At 39.7% G+C, this 22,036-nt stretch overlaps 1 protein-coding gene across 1 annotated transcript in view; it reads right to left on the minus strand.

Moving 5' to 3' along the window:
* The window catches only part of LOC126457597 (cytoplasmic dynein 2 heavy chain 1), an 808,157-nt gene that overhangs the window by 8,585 nt on the left and 777,536 nt on the right, over positions 1-22,036 (minus strand). The window contains exons 67-69 of the mRNA XM_050094037.1: positions 21,190-21,313; positions 13,046-13,143; positions 1,410-1,619 (exon numbers count right to left, since the gene is read on the minus strand). Of these exons, the coding sequence (XP_049949994.1) occupies positions 1,410-1,619; positions 13,046-13,143; positions 21,190-21,313 (432 nt within the window). The remainder of the gene's footprint in view (positions 1-1,409; positions 1,620-13,045; positions 13,144-21,189; positions 21,314-22,036) is intronic.

Raw genomic sequence — 22,036 nt, forward strand, 5'->3', positions numbered from 1 at the left:
TCTTCACTAATTAATTAAATCATAGTATCTGCACAAATATTAGTGAACACTGAGCAGCCAGAGTTGTCAATTCTAGGGTTGTGCTGATTAATATTGCAGACCAATGGCATACACATAGGCACAGAAATCCCCTCACTTACGTGACTGAAAAGGTCCATATTACACCACGCCTCATTAGTGACAGCTGCCAATAGAAATGGAAACAGGAAAGTGAGTGTCAGTGTGCCTTATCAGTCTTGAAGGGTGATGCGAATGAATTTAAATGATATAAAATGTTCAGTCTCTGTAAAACAAGTTTGTCATACTGCAAACTGAGCTAGTAAAGGGCATGTGGCTGAAACAATGATGTGTATGAGTAATCAACAGGACAAAGACCATTTATGCAGTGATGACTGGATACTGGAATACAGAATGTCACTGCAATTTGGAATGGAGACTGTTCTCTCTGCAAATCATAATGTAATGAACAACTTCATCCAGTGTTGTTATAGACTGAAGCACTACAACAGTAGTGGATCTGTTTGTGTCAAGGATTTGATGCCATCTGCTGTGGGCTAAACTGATACTATTCATGCTTTATATTGACATCCACAGCCCAGGAACAATGAGCAATGTGAAAGTCATTCTGGCAATGTGAATGATAAAATGAAGAATCTTCAGATGGCAGGAAGTAATAAAGGTTAAGATTTAACATATAGAACATTAGAAACAGCACAGAAGCTCAGGACTGGGAAGATAATCAACCACGCTGTTTCATAGGAACCACTCAGGAATTTCCCTTAAGTGATACAGGAAAATCATGGAAAACATAAATCTGAATGGCCAGATGGGGATTTGTACCATCGTCTTTCTCAATATGATTCCAGTGTCTTCTAACAAGTTTAGATGGAACCTGCTCTATTGTGATAGCTACATACTTGTTGAACACTGCCATGGTGATGACAATCTAGCAGCCAGAAAAGTTATGCAATGCAATATACAAATCAAAAGTCTTATGGTTGGAGAGTGTCATTGGATACCTTAACTCCAACACACCAAGGACAAACTGTACAGTAACTACTACATCAAGAAAGTATTAGCATGCAAGCAACTTTCTTTCCTTCAGCCAATTCCACATACGATATTTCAGCAATACAGTGCCTAGTCACATGCAGGGAAAGATGTGCAAGCCTTTTTTGATGAGCAAAGATTATTATTGCTTCCCTGGCCTGCCTACTTTTTAGGCATGTCTTCCATCAGGCATACCTGGCATATGTTTCACAAGCTATTTAACCATCACAGTCCTGGAGCAGCCTCTATCAATATTTTATGGATTGGTGTGTAATTTGTGCACAGGGAGACTCCCTAGTAACAGGCCTTATAAGGAGATACAAAATAACCATACTAAAAATCAGTGTTTCAGTACTCACCTTGTGACTGATAAGAGCAATTGCTGTCTGTTCAGTTTCCTTAGATGGAAGAGCTATTGCACGCATTACTTTGCTTAGCCTTGCCAAGGACTGATGAACAAAATGCACAAGTGTTATAGCATGGTTGTGCTCCAGTAATACGAAATTGACAACTGGAGAGCTTATTTCTGAATCTTGTGGCAAAGGTTTTGTTTGAATCAAACCTGAATTCTGTAAATGAAATGCAAAGCACTTTGAAATCTGCAACTATGGACATTCTGTACTGTAACAAATCTACATCTATATATATATATATATATATATATAGATGCACACACACACACACACACACACACACACACACACACACACACACACAGAGAGAGAGAGAGAGAGAGAGAGAGAGAGAGAGAGAGGGGTTGATGTAACAATGAAATTACATGCAAAGTTCAGAATACATGAAATGTTACTAAACAACCAATTTCATTACAGAAAAAAAGGAATAAAACATTAGTAATACTACTGAAAAAGAGTGTGGAGTGTGCTGAAGCAAAAAATAAAGAAGATAATGAAGAAGGAGGAGGTGGAGGACAAGGATGGGGATGGGAAGATCATTCCGAGTCACTCTCTTCAGAGCTCTTTTCTTATCTTTTTTTGTGTTTATAGCAATCTACTTCAAGAAAAATACATTCTTTCATGTGTTTTTTGGTGGCTTTGATGATGACTGATTTAACTTTCCTGACAGGGACATCATGTTATCTCCACTCCTTTACCTCTTCCTTATCTTCTATAAAAAAGTTTCATTTCTGGAAATATGAAAATCACATTAATACTGAGCTACTATCAATGTCTTATTCAGAAAATAAAATATTATCTTTTTCTATAATATTTAATCACTAATTTTTTGTAAACCTAAATTTTTTTAAAAAAATATGAATATTGTTACATATGACAGACATAAAGAGGACTAGTAGTCAAGAAAAATGAAAATTTCCTTAATGAGTAGGTCGATCAAGAAGAGTAAAGAATGAATTAAACAGTAATACTATCAAATAACTGAAGAGAAGAAAAAGTAGGAGAAATATGTAGATGCCAGATGCCTCACAGGTGCTGAAAGTAAAGCACGCACTTTGTTTCTTTGATTCTGTGCTCATTCCATGCATTATTATATGAATGAGGTTATTTATATACGTATTATTTGTAAGCAAAAGCTATACATTCCATATTACATAAAGAGAGATGTGTGTGAGATCTAGTATTACATCTGAGGAAGTTCATTATTACATTTACAAGGCAAATTCACCTCAGTTCCAAGTCACACAGGCATTTAAACATAAGCCATTGTTTCCTTTTAAAATGTATCTCAATGAATTAATTTCATTTGGCAGTATCAAGTTTCGGTCTCCTGATACATTTTATTTGAGCATTTCAACATAAGTCATTGTTTATTTTTAAAAATTTCTTGCATCCAACAATTTTAACACACTGTCAGTTAATTATGAAGTATTTCTTCATTGTTACATAGATATGTAAGTCTATTCTATGTCAATTTGATAACTTTGCTTATACCTGTTGGTAACTTTAGTGTCTTCTGTCATTAAGATAATAAACAAAAACAACATAAATAGTAAGAATATTAAAACTAATAATTAGGTTGTGCATGATGTTCTTAATTTTACTTCAGCTGAAATTATTATTGCTCTCTTTTGAAATACAGGTGATTTTTCCCATACTGGTTTGAAAGCTCCCTTCACAATACAGTTCTGTAAGATAGAAACGTCTACATAAAGATGACATATAAAATTCTTAATGTTTCAATATTAATATACTCATCAGAACATACATACTTATATTCTTTTGACTGTCCCAAATTCTCTTCATATGCTCGTGTTCCCTCATGTGTTCTTCTTTCCTGAGCTCTTTTTCATGTGCTTTTGTTTAAGTGTGTGTTTTGTTAGTGATGTTTTTGAACTGTCCTCAATTGCATATAGTACTATGTGTGATTCCCACTTCCTTGACATCTTACTCTGTTTAATTCTGTTTTTTTTTCATGTTTGCATCTAAGATGAAAAACTGGTCCAAATATTTTCCTGAGAAATTTCCTTGCCTGTTTTACAATCTCTCTCTTATCTTTGTTTGGCCATGAATCACTGTAGTCTCTACAACACAGAGTGCTTCTAGCAGAACTACTGTGTTGTAGTATCATAGCTCTGCAATGATGGAGAGAGCTTTTTTGTTGCAGTGACTCTGCTTGAGCTTATATGTTTTCTGTTATTTTGAGATTCTTTCTTAATTGGCTGTTGTGTTCAGTCCTGACTGTTGGCTGGTCTCACTGAGATATTTAAAGTTTTCTGTGAGACAACTCAAAAGCAAAAAGTTTGGTACCCCCTACTCCAAAAATAAATAAATTAGGCTACCAATTTACAGGAAGACTGCCCCTGAAGTAGGTCATCCGCACAGTAATTCATTAGTTTATATTCAATCATCTAACAGAGAAGAAAAGTGTTGTACTGATTATAACAAGCTGAAGCCACAATGTGTGGCATTATGCTCAAAGATAAAAGAGAAAATGGAAACAACCAGTATACAGTGAACCACCCTTAGACATGCTACTTACAATGGATTTACACAACTTTACATATTGTGCTCTAATGAGCAAAAATTACATTTCTTTTTTTGTTACATATTATGTCAATAGCGATACTAGTTCAACAACACATTTAATATCGAAACAATAAGTCATTTACAGCAGATTTATACTGTTCGTCATAGTGTACTCCGATGAGCAAAAATTACATTTCTTTTTTACAAACTGAATCCACAGCACAACTAGCTCAACAACACATCTAATACTGAAACATTAAGCACCATCGATTGGTGAAAATCAGATGGAAATGAGCAAAATGGCTTTTTAAAAAGTTTTTCAGGTACATCACAAAAATTCTTTCACTTTAGATATTAAACTTATTATGCAACTTGACTTAGATCAGTGCAAACTGTTGCAAGAGCACCCCCATCCTAAAAGCTAACTAAGTTACTCTAAAACTGCCAATTGGCAAAACCAGATACATGAGAAAATAATATTATTGAGTCTTCTAATGGAGAAGAAAAATGTCTTATTTTCATATGAAACGTAATAAAACAGTTTCATACAGCGACCAAAAATTACGATTTATTATTACAAGTTGAAGCCACACTGTGTCGCATTACACTCAAAGATAAGAGAGTAAATGCAAATGACCAGCATGCAGTAACTCACCCTCAGACAAGCCATTTACAACAGATTTACATAGTTTTACATACTGTGCTCTAATGAGCAAAAATGTCCAGCCTCTGTGGTGTATTTTTGCTGTTAAGTCAACCATACACCACTTTGATTACTGCAGCAGCAGTTTCTGTACATGGACTATCTCCTATGTCACACTTACAGCACAGTATGTAACTAGTGAGGCAACTTGAAAAATAGAACCATGACAAATTTGTATAATTTACATGTATAACTGTATTACAGATATGTGCCTCATTTGTATAAAATTATCATGTAAACTGCAATCTTCTTTGTAGGATGGTTTGAAAGTAGACACAGCTGTCCGAAACTAGTCATCATCAAGAAATAAAAAACAGATGTTTCTCAATGCAACTTTTGATGAAGCTACAACCATTTATTTCAAGTTGTGGACCTATTTTTCACCTGCAGCGTGCTACAGGTTCATAAATATGTGCCTCGTCGAGCAGTAAAGGAGGCCTACACCTTTTTGGAGAAGATTCAGTTGACCAAGGCATGTGATAAGGTTTACTACAATCGTTAAGTGTTTTCTGTGCAGTGTGACATCAGTGTATGCAAGTAAAACTAAAAATGCAGTGGCAACTCTTTGCCTTTGAATATGTCTGTTTGTGTCCGTATATGTGTGGATGGATATGTGTGTGTATTGCGAGTGTATACCCGTCCTTTTTTCCCCCTGAGGTAAGTCTTTCCACTCCCGGGATTGGAATGACTCCTTACCCTCTCCCTTAAAACCCACATCCTTTCATCTTTCAAGCTTTCGCAACAAACTGTTGCCTCATCAGGAAAGAGGGAAGGAGAGGGAAAGACGAAAGGATGTGGGTTTTAAGCGAGAGGGTAAGGAGTCATTCCAATCCCAGGAGCGGAAAGACTTACCTTAGGGGGAAAAAAGGACAGGTATACACTCGCGCACACACACACATATGCATCCGCACATACACAGACACAAGCAGACATTTGTAAAGGCAAAGAGTTTGGGTAGAGATGTCAGTCGAGGTGGAAGTACAGAGGCAAAGATGTTGTTGAAAGACAGGTGAGGTATGAGCGGCGGCAAATTGAAATTAGCGGAGATTGAGGCCTGGCAGATAACGAGAAGAGAGGATATACTGAAGGGCAAGATCCCATCTCCGGAGTTCTGACAGATTGGTGTTAGTGGGAAGTATCCAGATAACCCGGACGGTGTAACACTGTGCCAAGATGTGCTGGCCGTGCACCAAGGCATGTTTAGCCACAGGGTGATCCTCATTACCAACAAACACTGTCTGCCTGTGTCCATTCATGTGAATGGACAGTTTGTTGCTGGTCATTCCCACATAGAAAGCTTCACAGTGTAGGCAGGTCAGTTGGTAAATCACGTGGGTGCATTCACACGTGGCTCTGCCTTTGATCGTGTACACCTTCCGGGTTACAGGACTGGAGTAGGTGGTGGTGGGAGGGTGCATGGGACAGGTTTTACATCGGGGGCGGTTACAAGGGTAGGAGCCAGAGGGTAGGGAAGGTGTTTTGGGGATTTCATAGGGATGAACTAAGAGGTTACGAAGGTTAGGTGGACGGCTGAAAGACACTCTTGGTGGAGTGGGGAGGATTTCATGAAGGATGGATCTCATTTCAGGGCAGGATTTGAGGAAGTCGTATCCCTGCTGGAGAGCCACATTCAGAGTCTGATCCAGTCCCGGAAAGTATCCTGTCACAAGTGGGGCACTTTTGGGGTTCTTCTGTGGGAGGTTCTGGGTTTGAGGAGATGAGGAAGTGGCTCTGGTTATTTGCTTCTGTACCAGGTTGGGAGGGTAGCTGCGGGATGCGAAAGCTGTTTTCAGGTTGTTGGTGTAATGGTTCAGGGATTCCGGACTGGAGCAGATTCGTTTGCCACAAAGACCTAAGCTGTAGGGAAGGGACCGTTTGATGTGGAATGGGTGGCAGCTGTCATAATGGAGGTACTGTTGCTTGTTGGTGGGTTTGATGTGAACGGACGTGTGAAGCTGGCCATTGGACAGATGGAGGTCGACGTCAAGGAAAGTGGCATGGGATTTGGAGTAGGTAATCTGATGGAACCAAAGGAGTTGAGGTTGGAGAGGAAATTCTGGAGTTCTTCTTCACTGTGAGTCCAGATCATGAAGATGTCATCAATAAATCTGTACCAAACTTTGGGTTGGCAGGCCTGGGTAACCAAGAAGGCTTCCTCTAAGCGACCCATGAATAGGTTGGCATACGAGGGGGCCATCCTGGTGCCCGTGGCTGTTCCCTTTAATTGTTGGTATGTCTGGCCTTCGAAAGTGAAGGATGAAGCTGGCTAAGGTAATGAGGAAAGAGGTTTTTGGTAGGGCGGCAGGTGATCACCGTGAAAGGAAGTGCTCCATCGCAGCGAGGCCCTGGACGTGCAGAATATTTGTGTATAAGGAAGTGGCATCAATGGTTACAAGGATGGTTTGTGGGGGTAACAGACTGGGTAGGGATTCCAGGCGTTCGAGAAAGTGGTTGGTGTCTTTGATGAAGGATGGGAGACTGCATGTGATGGGTTGAAGGTGTTGATCTACGTAGGCAGAGATACGTTCTGTGGGGGCTTGGTAGCCAGCTACAATGGGACGGCCGGGATGATTGGGTTTGTGAATTTTAGGAAGAAGGTAGAAGGTAGGGGTGCGGGGTGTTGGTGGGGTCAGGAGATTGATGGAGTCAGGTGAAACGTTTTGTAGGGGGCCTAAGGTTCTGAGGATTCCTTGAAGCTCCGCCTGGACATCAGGAATGGGATTACCTTGGCAAACTTTGTATGTAGTGTTGTCTGAAAGCTGACGCAGTCCCTCAGCCACATACTCCCGATGGTCAAGTACCAAGGTTGTGGAACCCTTGTCCGCCGGAAGAATGACGATGGATTGGTCAGCCTTCAGATCACGGATAGCCTGGGCTTCAGCAGTGGTGATGTTGGGAGTAGGATTAAGGCTTTTTAAGAAGGATTGAGAGGCAAGGCTGGAAGTCAGAAATTCCTGGAAAGTTTGGAGAGGGTCATTTTGAGGAAGAGGAGGTGGGTCCCGCTGTAACGGAGGACAGAACTGTTCCAGCCAGGGTTCAATTTGGATAGTGTCTTGGGGAGTTGGACCATTAGGAGTAGGATTAGGATCATTTTTCTTCGTGGCAAAGTGATATTTCCAGCAGAGAGTACGGGTGTAGGACAGTAAATCTTTGACAAGGGCTGTTTGGTTGAATCTGGGAGTGGGGCTGAAGGTGAGGCCTTTGGATAGGACAGAGGTTTCGGATTGGGAGAGAGGTTTGGAGGAAAGGTTAACTACTGAATTGGGGTGTTGTGGTTCCAGATTGTGTTGATTGGAATTTTGAGGTTTTGGGGGGAGTGGAGCTGGAAGTGGGAGATTGAGTAGATGGGAGAGACTGGGTCTGTGTGCAATGAGAGGAAGTTGAGGTTTGCTGGAAAGGTTGCGAAAGGTGAGTGAGTTGCCTTTCCGGAGGTGGGAAACCAGGAGATTGGATAGTTTTTTTAGGTGGAGGGTGGTATGCTGTTCTAATTTGCGATTGGCCTGTAGGAGGATGCTCTGAACAGCTGGTGTGGATGTGGGAGAGGAAAGATTGAGGACTTTTATTAAGGATAGGAGTTGACGGGTGTGTTCATTGGCTGAGTTGATGTGTAGGTGAAGGATTAGGTGGGTGAGGGCAATGGATTGTTCAGTTTGGAACTGGTATAGGGACTGATGGAAAGAAGGATTACAGCCAGAGATGGGAACTTTAAGTGTGAGGCCTTTGGGGGTAATGCCAAATGTCAGACAAGCCTGGAAACGGTGGATTTTGTAGCAGCAGTATTGTTGAAAGCGGAAAAAAATTTTTTTTTGGTTATGGTTTGAAGGTGGGTTACGTATTATTGAGTATATATAGGCGGGATAAAATTGTATGGTACATTCGGTAAAGAAGGGAAGGTGAATACAAAGTGAAACTACTTGCAAAAACAGAAAGAGAAAATTAGATGACAGGAAAGATGTAGAAATCCAACAGTAACAATAACAAATGTAATTGTTGGGTTCAAATTAATGATATGAATATAATAGAGGGAAACATTCCACGTGGGAAAAATATATCTAAAAACACAGATGATGTGACTTACCGAACGAAAGTGCTGGCAGGTCGATAGACACACAAACAAACACAAACATACTCACGAAATTCAAGCTTTCGCAACAAACTGTTGCCTCATGAGGAAAGAGGAAAGGAGAGGGAAAGACGAAAGGATGTGGGTTTTAAGGGAGAGGGTAAGGAGTCATTCCAAGCCCGGGAGTGGAAAGACTTACCTTAGGGGGAAAAAAGGACAGGCATACACTCGCACATACACACATATGCATCTGCACATACACAGACACAAGCAGACATTTGTAAAGGCAAAGAGTTTGGGTAGAGATGTCAGTCGAGGCGGAAGTACCTTCTCACCTTCCCTACCCTCTGGCTCCTACCCTTGTAACCGCCCCCGATGTAAAACCTGTCCCATGCACCCTCCCACCACCACCTACTCCAGTCCTGTAACCCGGAAGGTGTACACGATCAAAGGCAGAGCCCCGTGTGAAAGCACCCACGTGATTTACCAACTGACCTGCCTACACTGTGAAGCTTTCTATGTGGGAATGACCAGCAACAAACTGTCCATTCGCATGAATGGACACAGGCAGACAGTGTTTGTTGGTAATGAGGATCACCCTGTGGCTAAACATGCCTTGGTGCACGGCCAGCACATCTTGGCACAGTGTTACACCGTCCGGGTTATCTGGATACTTCCCACTAACACCAACCTGTCAGAACTCCGGAGATGGGATCTTGCCCTTCAGTATATCCTCTCTTCTCAGTATCCGCCAGGCCTCAATCTCCGCTAATTTCAATTTGCCGCCACTCATATCTCACCTGTCTTTCAACAACATCTTTGCCTCTGTACTTCCGCCTCGACTGACATCTCTACCCAAACTCTTTGCCTTTACAAATGTCTGCTTGTGTCTGTGAATGTGCGGATGCATATGTTTGTGTGTGCGAGTGTATACCTGTCCTTTTTTCCCCCTAAGGTAAGTCTTTCCGCTCCCGGGATTGGAATGACTCCTTACCCTCTCCCTTAAAACCCACATCCTTTCGTCTTTCCCTCTCCTTCCCTCTTCCTGATGAGGCAACAGTTTGTTGTGAAAGCTTGAATTTCGTGTGTATGTTTGTGTTTGTTTGTGTGTCTATCGACCTGCCAGCACTTTCGTTCGGTAAGTCACATCATCTGTGTTTTTAGATATATTTTTCCCACGTGGAATGTTTCCCTCTATTTTTTATATATATATATATATATATATATATATATATATATATATATATATATATATATATATATATATATATATATATATATATATATTTTTTTTAATAGTGGAGTGTATCCGCAGACAGAAGGTTTAGAGATGGACAATTGTCTTTCAGGTCTGCTAGTGGACATTTTTATAAAAGTTATATGCGTGACACATTCCTTGTAGTAAAAGGAGGAGGGCTGCAGATAGCAGCTGTGTAACAGCACTGGAATATTAAATATACACTTGACAGTGAAACAGATAATAAAATTAATTTTTTTGGACCTAACAGTGATACAAAAGGGGAGTAAATTGGGTTTTCCAATTTTTTGGTTCAAAAATGGTTCAAATGGCTCTGAGCACTATGGGACTCAACTGCTAAGGTCATTAGTCCCCTAGAACTTAGAACTAGTTAAACCTAACTAACCTAAGGACATCACAAACATCCATGCCCGAGGCAGGATTCGAACCTGCGACCGTAGCGGTCTTGCGGTTCCAGACTGCAGCGCCTCTAACCGCACGGCCACTTCGGCCGGCCCCAATTTTTTGGAAATGCGCTCAAACAGATGTGATAATTTGCAATGATGCTGATCATCTGGTGCAGCATAAGTAGGCCTTTTTTCACACAATGCTGGCATGGATGAAGAGACTCCCATAAGAGGAAAGCAAAATTAATAAAGAGCGTAAGATGCTGAAGCAGATTGTGGTAGCAAATGGATACAGAAGTAGCTTAATTACAAAGATATATAAAAACCATAGACAGGATAAGACCCACATAGTAAGGATAAAAAGTTCTTTACGGTACTGGGGGCCTATGTATACAAAACTGGCATCCAGTTTCCTGGACAAATTTCAAATGGTATTTTCCACAAAGGGTCACTTCAAGCACAGACTAAGACACAGACTGAGTAAAGGAGTTCATAAGGGTAATGTTCAAAAATTGAGCCATCAGGGGTTTATAAGCTGAAGTGCAGATCCTGTGATAAATTTTATATAGGTCAGATGGGCAGGTCCTTCTCAGTTATGTTCAGAGAGCATGTTAGTCAAAATAACAGAACAGCATTTGGCCTGCATTTAAGGAATGAAGGGAATGTAGCTGGGACAATACAGGAAACAATGGAAGTGCTGCACATTGCTCCTAAAGCCCTGCAGTTGGAAGAATTAGAAATTTACAGAAATATAATCAAAGAACCAGATAAAGTACTCAATGAGCAAGTAGGTTTTGGATATAAAGGGTTTTTTGCTCTGTTTAGGCAGGAACTGTAGTTACTGACAACTTTGGGAGGGGATACCAACTCCTGCTATTGGATGTGTAGTGCTAGAATAAACAGACTATAAATGGTTGGTTCCTGTATGTTGTGGCAGAATGACATCAAGTATTTTACATCATTTTTGACCTGTCTCTCGCCATGGGCGTTTACATAATATACAGGTGATTTTGCATTGTGAGGAGCATGGTTCACTAGATTGGAATATAGAGGGTAAAGTTGTGTAGCCCATGCATTAATGTGACTGTAGTCCACTGCAATGGTTTAAAGACTGAAATGTGCTTACTACAGCCAAATTTCGAATATCATATAACTGGTGGACATCATATTATCCTCATTTGGCTGTTAATAGTATGTCTAACATGGTTTTCCATTTTATTTGCACCTAATGGGTTACTATACACCAGAATTTGGTTGATGTTGTATTTTAAGTGGTTATAAAGAAACTGTAGTAATTCCTAACATGAGATGATTTTGCTTCTCTGTGGTTTACATGACTGGATTGCAATAAGCTGGTAGTTATTTTGGCCTTTGTATGTGTTTGCGAATGCTATGGTTTGTGATCCTGTAGTAATGAAATTGTAAAGATTTTTACTCATTGGAAGAATGAATGTAAACACTATCATTACTTTGGTTTGTAAGTTTTAACTGCAAATACCTCTAATCTCAGGCATGAGAGAGCTGTATGTAAATTAATGACAGTTGTTGAGACAATTTTTCATGGGTAACTTTCGTTTCATTAGATACTATATTTCATTAAAGTGCAATGAACAAAAGTATGACTGCTGAGCATAGTCTATGGTACTGTAGCGCAAGAGTACTTTGGTGTATTACAGCCACTTGTGACTAATGGTATAGTCACAGCTTTTTTGATATTGCAATGGGAATAAATGCCATTGTTTATGCCATATACATAGCAGTTTTCATTGGCCTATAAGTGTCTTTCTGTACGCAATAGGAAAGGGTTTGTTATTGTAATGATGTATTTTAAAGATTGCTCATCTATCTGATTTTTGCCAATCAGTGGTTTTAGAGTAACTTAGTTACATTTTAATACAGAGGTGTGCTCCCATACCGGTTTGCACTGTTCGAAGTCAAACTGTATAATAAGTTTAATCTCTAAAATGAAAGACTTTATTGTTTTTATAATGTTCCTCAAAAACCTTTATAAAAATGCATTTTCTCATTTACATCTGGTGTGTGCCAATTGTCAGTGCTTAATATTCAATATTGGATGTGCTGTCTTGCTAGGTGCACTATGGATTCATTTTGTAAAAAAGAAATGTAATTTTTACTCACTGGAGTGCAGCACATAGAATCATGTGAATCTGTTGTAAATAACTTCCCTGTTGTTCGAGTGTCAGTCATAGCTCTTTGAACTGAACTGTGACTGGCGCCCAAACAACAGGGAACTAACATGCATCGAGATTAGAAAACAGTGCACTGATAATGGATAGGCACTAGCCAAAATCGGGATTTGCATAATTAAACTGCAAAAAAAGGATGACTGAGTGTGGCTCTCTATAATTTATAAATCACATAACAGTCGCTGAGTGCACCCACTTTCCTAATGGAAGGTAACCTGATGAAATTACAGAACTGTGTGCCTCTTTATCTATGTACTGCGTCATTTTGTTTTGACCCTTCTAGCTCTAAGTGACACAAGAATATCAGTGCATACCAGTCATGCATGTATCTACAAACAAACATGAAATTTATAACATATACTTTATTTTTTGACATGATAATTACGACTTTATGACTATCCCTCATATGAATAAGACAACAGCACAACTTAAATACCTGGTTGAGTTTCTTCCATAAATTCAGTATGGGAGCAATGTGTTTCTGCCATTTATCTCTGTCAAATTTGTGAGAACCCTCTGTTGGGAGGATTAATTCTGGAAAGGAAGAGAAAAGTAAAACGGGATTGTTAGAGAAAACAGCAATGAACATGAAAAAGTTCTACAGCACTGGAAATTTCATATCAGAAACAATACAGAACCATGCAACAGCAGCTTACTGATACATGGTGCATACTTTACATTCAATATGACTTGGTACTTTTCACAAGGGTGCCGGGAGCAGAAGTATCAGTACAGGGGAGGGATAGGAGAGATTAGTGTTTAATGTCCCATCAATGAGGTCATCACAGATGGACCTCAAGCTCAGATTGAGGTAGGATACAGAAGGAAATCAGCCGTGCCCTTTCAAAGGAACTATCCCATCATTTACCTTAAGTGATTTAGTGAAGTCACAAAAAACCTGAATTAGGAAGACTGGATGAGGATTTGAATAATCATCCTCATGAATGTGTAATAAGCACTGTGCCACTACTCAATGTGTATCACTAGAAGTCAGCTGATACTGATTTTCTTCCACTTTGTGCCAGCCATTATTAGCAAACAATTACTGTTCATGGTAGCAATGAGTAATGCAACAACTCCAAAAATTTTACAAGCTCTTGAGCTACCACTCTTTTTCCAGTTTCAGTACACTCATAATCATGAATACCTATATTTGAATGGTGAGCTTAATGTATTCAGCTTCAGTATCATCTTACACTAGCTTGTTCATCAGCAAGAAATGTGGCAGCCAGCGCCTTCATAACCAAAATTTGTATGTTGATGAGTCTCAGTTTCAGAACTTAATGTGGAATAGAAAGACACTTAAGGAAATAGCAACGAGAAAGTATTTCCAAAGATAAGAGGAAAAACTTCCACAGCCGCTGGACACAGATATATAGATTCTTCTGTTGTTCTGACTGTTTTAGTTTCCAGTTGTGAGAGAGAGCTGCTATGTCATAGAGTTTCTTTTCGCCCATTTATTGAGTGGCCTTTCCACTTAAAGAAAGCTTGAACACTTTCCCTGTTCGGACTTCCTTTCCACTTCACGCAGTGGGCTCTTGCTACCAAAAGATCAACATGCTCTACCATCTTGTTCGCCTTTTATGTTGGTAAGTTATAAACGGCTGCTTAATTTGAAATAAAGAGTTTTGATTACTGCATAATGAAAAGATGATTGGATCCTGTATGTTCCAACAACTTGTTTCACATTTGATTAAACAATCACTTCTGACTAACATATGGAAAGAAACATCCAGACTTCTTTGTGCCAAAATCTTTCTATTTGATTGTGAGCTTGCATCTGTAATATCGTAAATATATAAGTACATTCGAGTGATGAACCTTGGCAGCCAGAGACTATGGTCATGTGCGTGTGTGTGTGAGTGTGTGTGTGTGTGTGTGTGTGTGTGTGTGTGTGATGACGGCCTGTTTGATCGAAAACTTTGTTTGACAGTCTTTTTGTTGTGCCCGTCTGCAACTCGGTGTCTCTGCTATATGGTGAGTAGCAACTAATCTTTTCATAATACTGTCATTATTCCATCCTGGATTTTTCGTTGTCTGATTTTGTAAGTTAAGTAAATAGACATTTGTCTCACATCTCAGAGTAGAACTCAAAACACTTATTCTTAGGTAGAGGCTTGTAGAAGAACTCAAGTTTAAAATAATAGTTGATCAAGCACAAGTGCTAGATATATATATCTAGCAGAATAGTCAGGGACTGGAAGAGACCCCTGTGATTTACAGTCCCTGTAAATAAACTTATAAAGAAAAACTGCTTACTGTGCAATCGGTCTAAAACAAAGCATACGAGTATAGCTTGAGAGATGCTATATGGAACCCTTTTGACTGTAAAAGAGCAATCTGTGAAGTGTTCAGTACAGCCATACAAGGATCTTACTAAAAGAACTCTCACAAAAAACAAAGAAATTCTGGTCATAGGCAAAGGCTGTCAGTGGCACCAAAGTTAGTGTCCAGACACTCTGGGTTATATGGAAACTGAAATGGAAGTTAGCACAACAAAATCAGAAATACTGAACTCAGTTTCAAATGTTCCTTTACAAAGGAGAATTCAGGATTACTATCCCAGTTTAGCTCTTAAACCACTGTAAAGATGAGTGATACTGACTGATCTGGACAATCCTAACCTGGCTGCATTACAATGAATTATCTGAACATACAGACCTGTAGTTATCAACATTATATTTTTTCTCCTGTCTATAAATATGAAATTATAAGCAACTATGATTATGAGGTTCGCCGATGACATTGTAATTCTGTCAGAGACAGCAAAGGACTTGGAAGAGCAGTTGAACGGAATGGATGGTGTCTTGAAGGGAGGATATAAGATGAACATCAACAAAAGCAAAACGAGGATAATGGAATGTAGTCGAGTTAAGTCGGGTGATGCTGAGGGTATTAGATTAGGAAATGAGACACTTAAAGTAGTAAAGGAGTTTTGCTATTTGGGGAGCAAAATAACTGATGATGGACGAAGTAGAGAGGATATAAAATGTAGACTGGCAATGGCAAGGAAAGCGTTTCTGAAGAAGAGAAATTTGTTAACATCGAGTATAGATTTAAGTGTCAGGAAGTTATTTCTGAAAGTATTTGTATGGAGTGTAGCCATGTATGGAAGTGAAACATGGACGGTAAATAGTTTGGACAAGAAGAGAATAGAAGCTTTTGAAATGTGGTGCTACAGAAGAATGCTGAAGATTAGATGGGTAGATCACATAACTAATGAGGAAGTATTGAATAGGATTGGGGAGAAGAGAAGTTTGTGGCACAACTTGACCAGAAGAAGGGATCGGTTGGTAGGACATGTTCTGAGGCATCAAGGGATCACCAATTTAGTATTGGAGGGCAGCGTGGAGGGTAAAAATCATAGGGGGAGACCAAGAGATGAATACACTAAGCAGATTCAGAAGGATGTAGGTTGCAGTAGGTACTGGGAGATGAAGAAGCTTGCACAGGATAGAGTAGCATGGAGAGCTGCATCAAACCAGTCTCAGGACTGAAGACCACAACAACAACATGATTATGAAAGTTAATAAATCAGTCAAGAATGCTAGCAAAGTATTTCTGCTGGATAGAGCAGATAAACAGTTACTAGCATCTCACTTAGTAAACTGAATTCAATTATTTCCAGTAAGATGGATGTAGAGGAAAAGGGCAAAGTCTAAGCAAATTGTAAATCATAGTCTGGAGAATAATGTGCATAGTAAGTGGATAAAGGATGCAAAAGACCCATCATGGTTTAATAACAAAATTCAGAGGATGCTGAAGAAGCAGCGGCTGTTGAACTCTCGGTTCAAAAGGGAACGCATAAATGACGGCAAGTGAAGGTTAGTAGAGATTCATGCATCTGTGAAAACATCTATGCACAAAGCATACAACAACTACTACTGTCACACCTTAGCAAAAGTTACAAGCATATAGAATAAGTTCAGAGATATCTGAGTGGCTAAAAGACATGTTACGTAATAGAACCCAGTATGGTGTGGAAGTTGAGTGGCTGTAGGAAGATACAAGATGACTTATACAAAATTTCCAGTTGGCATGATGAATTGCAGCTAGCCCTAAATGTGGAAAAGTGTAAGTTAAGATGGATGCATGGGAAAACCAAACCTTTAATGTTCGGATACAGTATTAATAGTGTCCTGCTTGACATAGTCAAGTCATTTAAATATCTGGCCATAAAGTTGCAAAGCAATATGAGATGGAATGAGCAAATGAGAATTGTGGTAGGAAAGGCAAATGGTTGACTTCGGTTTATTGGGAGAATTTTAGGAAAGAGTGGATTACCTGTAAAGGAGACCACATAGAGGATGCTGGCGCGACCTATTCTTCAGTACTGGTCGAATGTTTGGGATCCATACTAGTCGGATTGAAGGAAGACATCAAATAAATTCAAAGGTGGGCTGGTATATTTCTTATCTGTAGCTTCAAACAACATGTGTTATGGAGATGCTTTGGTAACTCAATTGGGAATCCCTGGAAGGAAGGCGACCATCTTTTCGAGAAACACTACTGAGAAAATTCAGAGAATCAGCATTTGAAGGTGACTGCTGAACGATTCTAGTGTCACCATCATGCATGCGCAAAAGGACCACGAAGATACAATATGAGAAATTAGGCCTCAAATAGATAGTCATTTTTCTCTCGCTCTATTTGTGTGTGGAACAGGAAAGAAATGACTAGTGGTACAGGGTACCCTCCACCACGCTTTGTATGGTGGCTTGCAGAGTATCTATGTAGATGTAGATGTAGATGCAAGTTTGCGTTAGAAAGCACCTACCTGGAAAGAAGTAACTAAGTACACTGTTAAAGCAAGGTTCAGATTTTTATCTGAACAACACCCTACGAATTTTTACATCTCAGAGACTTAACTGCTGGCTTAATTCACTTTCTACTCATTTCCAGTAAGTCTATGAAGCTGTGGCTACATTTCATCCACAGCAGAATGGGAACAATAACTAAAGATTCTGCATATATCTGTAATGTCAGTAAGCCTGCCCAGCTAGCTGCACGGTCTAATGTGCTGCTTCCTGAGCTGGAAGGCATGCCTGTCCCCGGCACAAATCCACCCAGCAGATTAGTGTCGAGGTCCGGTGTGCCGACCAGCCTGTGGATGATTTTTAAGGATGTTTTCCATCTGCCTTGGCGAATGCAGTCTGGTTCCCCTTACTCCGCCGCAGTTACACTATGTTGGCGATTGCTGTGTAAACACTAGCTCCACATATGTGTACATCATAATTACTCCAACATGCAAACATTTGGGGTTACACTCGTCTAGTATGAGACATTCCCAAGGGGGGTCCACTGGGGCCAAACCACACAATAACGCTAGGTTCAGTGTGGGGTGGGGGTCGGGTAGGTGGACTGCTGTGGGGTTGTAAATCACTGAGGGCTACAGCGGGACAAAGCCCATCCATCGTTTCTAGGTCCCCCGATACAATACACAACGTCAGTACTATCTTCATTGAAACTTCCTGTAAGATTAGAACTGTGTGCCAGCCTGCGTCTAGAACCTGGTCCCTCTGCCTTCTGGGGCAAGTGCTCTACTGACTGAGCTATCCAAGCATGACTCACGACCCAGTGTCACACCTTTACACTGTCAGTATCACTTCTCCTACCTTCCAAACTTCATAATATTTCTCCTGCATATCTTGTGGAACTAGCACTCCTGGAAGAAAGGAAATGAGATGAGGCACTGACGTAAGTAAAGCTGTGATGACTGGTCGCAAGTCATGCTCGTGTATCTCACTTAATAGAGCACTTGCCCCAAATTGCAAAGGTCTCAGTCTGAATTCCAGTCTCCACACACACACACACACACACACACACACACACACACACACACACAGCAGAGCAAAAATTCATTTGGAAAACAATCCTCCAGGTTGTGTGGCTCAGTCATGTCAATACTTGTGGCCCAATTTTTGTTGTACTGTTCCCACGAAATGCCTATATCTGATAAGTTTGATGTTGGGATTCTATGATTTATGACAAGGATTGTGAAAGACCAAATACATAAACTCTGGATTAGTTCAATAATTTTTCTGCAATAACCATTCAAATTCAGGGAGAAGAGGTCAAAAGTTTGAGGTTTGCTGATGGCACTGTAATTATGTCAGGAACAGCAAAGGACTTGGACAACATCTTGAAAGGAGGACATAAGATGAATTTCAACAAAAGCAAAACAAGGACATTGGAATGTAGTGAAATTAAATCAGGTGGTCCTAAGGGAATTACATTACGAAACAAGACTCTAAAATAGTACAGGAGTTCTGCTATTTGGCAATAAAATACCTGATGATGGCCAAAGTAGAGAGGATATAAAACGTGGACCAGCAATGGTAAGAAAATACTTTATGAAGGAGGGAAATTTGTTACCATCAAATACAGATTTAAGTATTATGAAGTCTTTTCTGAAGGTATTTACTTGGAGTGTAGCTGTGTATGGAAGTGAAATATAGATGATTAACAGTTTAAACAAGAAGACAACAGTGACTTTTGAAATATGGCATTATAGAAGAATTCTGAAGATTAGATGCGTAGATTGTGTAAATAATGAGGAGGTAGCACTTTGTCTTCAGGCCACGAGTGGCCTACTGACCATCTGACCGCCGTGTCATCCTCAGTGGAGGATGCGGATGGAGGGGCATGAGATCAGCACACCACTCTCCCACTCGTTATGATGGTATTCTTGACTGAAGCCACGACTATTCAGTCGAGTAGCTCCTCAATTGTCATCACGAGGCTGAGTGCACCCTGAAAAATGGTAACAGCGCATGGTGGCCTGGATGGTCACCCATCCAAGTGCCGACTATGCTTGACAGTGCTTAACTTCAGTGATCTCACGGGAACTGGTGTATCCACTGCGGCAAGGCCGTTGCCAAATAATGAGGAGGTACCTAATAGAATTTATGAAACAAGAAATTCATGGCACAGCTTGATTAAGAGAAGGGATCAGTTGATAGGACACATCCTAAGACATTAAGAAATCATCAATTTAGTTTTGGGGGAACATGTGGGGATGTAAAACCCATAGAGGGAGACCAAGAAATGAATACAATAAGCATGTTCACCAGGATGTAGGTTGCAGCAGTTATTCAGAGGTGAAGGGGCTTGCACAGGATAGAGTAGCATAGTGAACGACAGCAAACATTCTTTGTAGTGAAGATCGCAACAACAACAACTATTTTTTTCCCAGACTGAGTTTGCACTATGGAAGGTCAGTGTTTCAGTTTTCTCCATAAATATTTTCATATTAAATTCTCTGGAAACATGGTTTAATTTATATGGTAACTCTGTCTTCAAGTTATCATCAAATATTATAAAAGGATTCTTTAAATCCATTTGCTGCATTGTGGTGACTTGATTATACATATGTTAAATAGTCATGTTGACAGATGGCACCCTTGTCTGTCTCACTGATTTATATGTCTGCCCACGGTAGCTGAGTGGTCAGCGCGACAGACTGTCAATCGAAAGGGCCCGGGTTCGATTCCCGGCTGGGTCGGAGATTTTCTCCACTCAGGGACTGGGTGTTGTGTTGTCCTAATCATCATCATTTCATCCCCATCGACGCGCAAGTCGCCGAAGTGGCGTCAAATCGAAAGACTTGCACTAGGCGAACGGTCTACCCGACGGGAGGCCCTCGTCACACGACATTTCATTTTTACTGATTTATATTAGAAGTAAGTATCATTTGTTCTTACTATTATAGAACTGTTCCTATACAGTTAGTGTATTACATTAATAAGGTGGGCTGGTATGACTCCTCTTTTTAAAATATTTCACAGTAAGTCTCTTTGGACACTATCAGAAGCCTTTACATAATTAATGAATAAATAAATCATATGCTGTCAGGTTGAGCTAGAATAATTTTTGGTTCATTCACTACCAAAGTTTCTTTTCACAGTTCAACCATAACTTTTTTAAATAATCTAATTATTCTTATTCTAAAATCATGTTAGTTTATAAATTATATCCTTTCTGTTTACTTAATTGTTTCATAATTTTATAGACCTGATCTTGATGTTCCCACATATAATTTTCTATTTAATTAAAATCACTTATTAAATGTACACCTAATACTAAATATTAATTTATATGTGCATTGCAATGATGAATAAGTTCAATGGATGTAGATTAAACTGCTTGAAGAAATACAGCAATCATCTATTTTTTATGTAGCTTTATTTATGCCAGGACACATTTAGGGTTTTCAACCAACATCAGTGATATACATTTATGGTTTCGTCAGTAAGGTGTGTGTGTTGATTGCATTTTGAATTTTCACCTATCTTCAACTGGCATAATACATTTATATCTTCATCAATACAGCTGCAGTGTTCAAAAATGCATTGTCAGAAACACTGCACTGATGAAAATAAATGTATTATGCTGATTCAAGATGGAAAATGCAGCTTGTCTTAAATAACACTATATAAAAAATGGCTAACTGCTGTAGAACAACAGAACCATTTGCAGTAAAAACGATAGACAAGGACTAAATTATGCTCTCTAATAATTACTTCAACTATGTTCCCCACTCATTAACGAATCTACGGAAAAACCAATAAATTTACGTACTTTTCAACTCAGAGATGACACCTTTGCTCACTGTCTTCTGCCAAGAGCGTTCAATGTTGCTAGGCAAACCAAAATAGGTAGGCTTGTCAGTATCCGAGAGTATGTGGATGGCTTTATAATAATCCTGAAATATTAATGAAGAAGCAATTAGCAGCTTATAAAACTATTAAGGATACACTTACATGATTAGGAGACTGTTCACACTAATATTACACTATCTGACCTAATTACAATATCTGTTCGTGCTGACTTCCCATATGGGATTGCAACAGCTCCCTACCCGACACCTTCTCAGGTGGCATATGGAGAGATGCCTCTCAGATAGGAGGAAATGTAGTATCCCGGCTGGATCAAAACTAGCAAACAACCTTTGATTCCAGGTTGGAAGTGGTTTCAGCACAGTGTCCATAATCCAGAGGAGCAACCTGGCAGAAACCTCCGAGACTAATGACTTCAGATGTAAGAATGAAGACGAGATGACAGCTGTCTTTCTGTAAGACTTTTTAGCTTATGCATGATGGAAACTACATTCAAATATTCCAAAAGGTAGCCAATCCTTTGTCAGAATGGCCAACACAAACAGGTTTCGAGATTCTGGAGCAACCAAAACATGATGCAGCATTGTAGAGTTAGAGCTTCCCAAGACCTGAAAACTACACACCAAGAACAAGCACACAATATGCTCACAGGACATAAATGTACTAACTCAAAAGAGTAACCAGAATAATGGATGAACACAACATCAACATACTCTCATTACAGGAAATTAAATTCACCAATGAAGAACCTTCTCAGCCAGAAGATTATAGAGTGCACAAGGGACAGCAATAGGCTAGGAGCTATGACA

The sequence above is a fragment of the Schistocerca serialis genome, chromosome 2, assembly GCF_023864345.2.
Source record: "Schistocerca serialis cubense isolate TAMUIC-IGC-003099 chromosome 2, iqSchSeri2.2, whole genome shotgun sequence".
Classification (NCBI taxonomy): Eukaryota; Metazoa; Arthropoda; class Insecta; order Orthoptera; family Acrididae; genus Schistocerca; species Schistocerca serialis.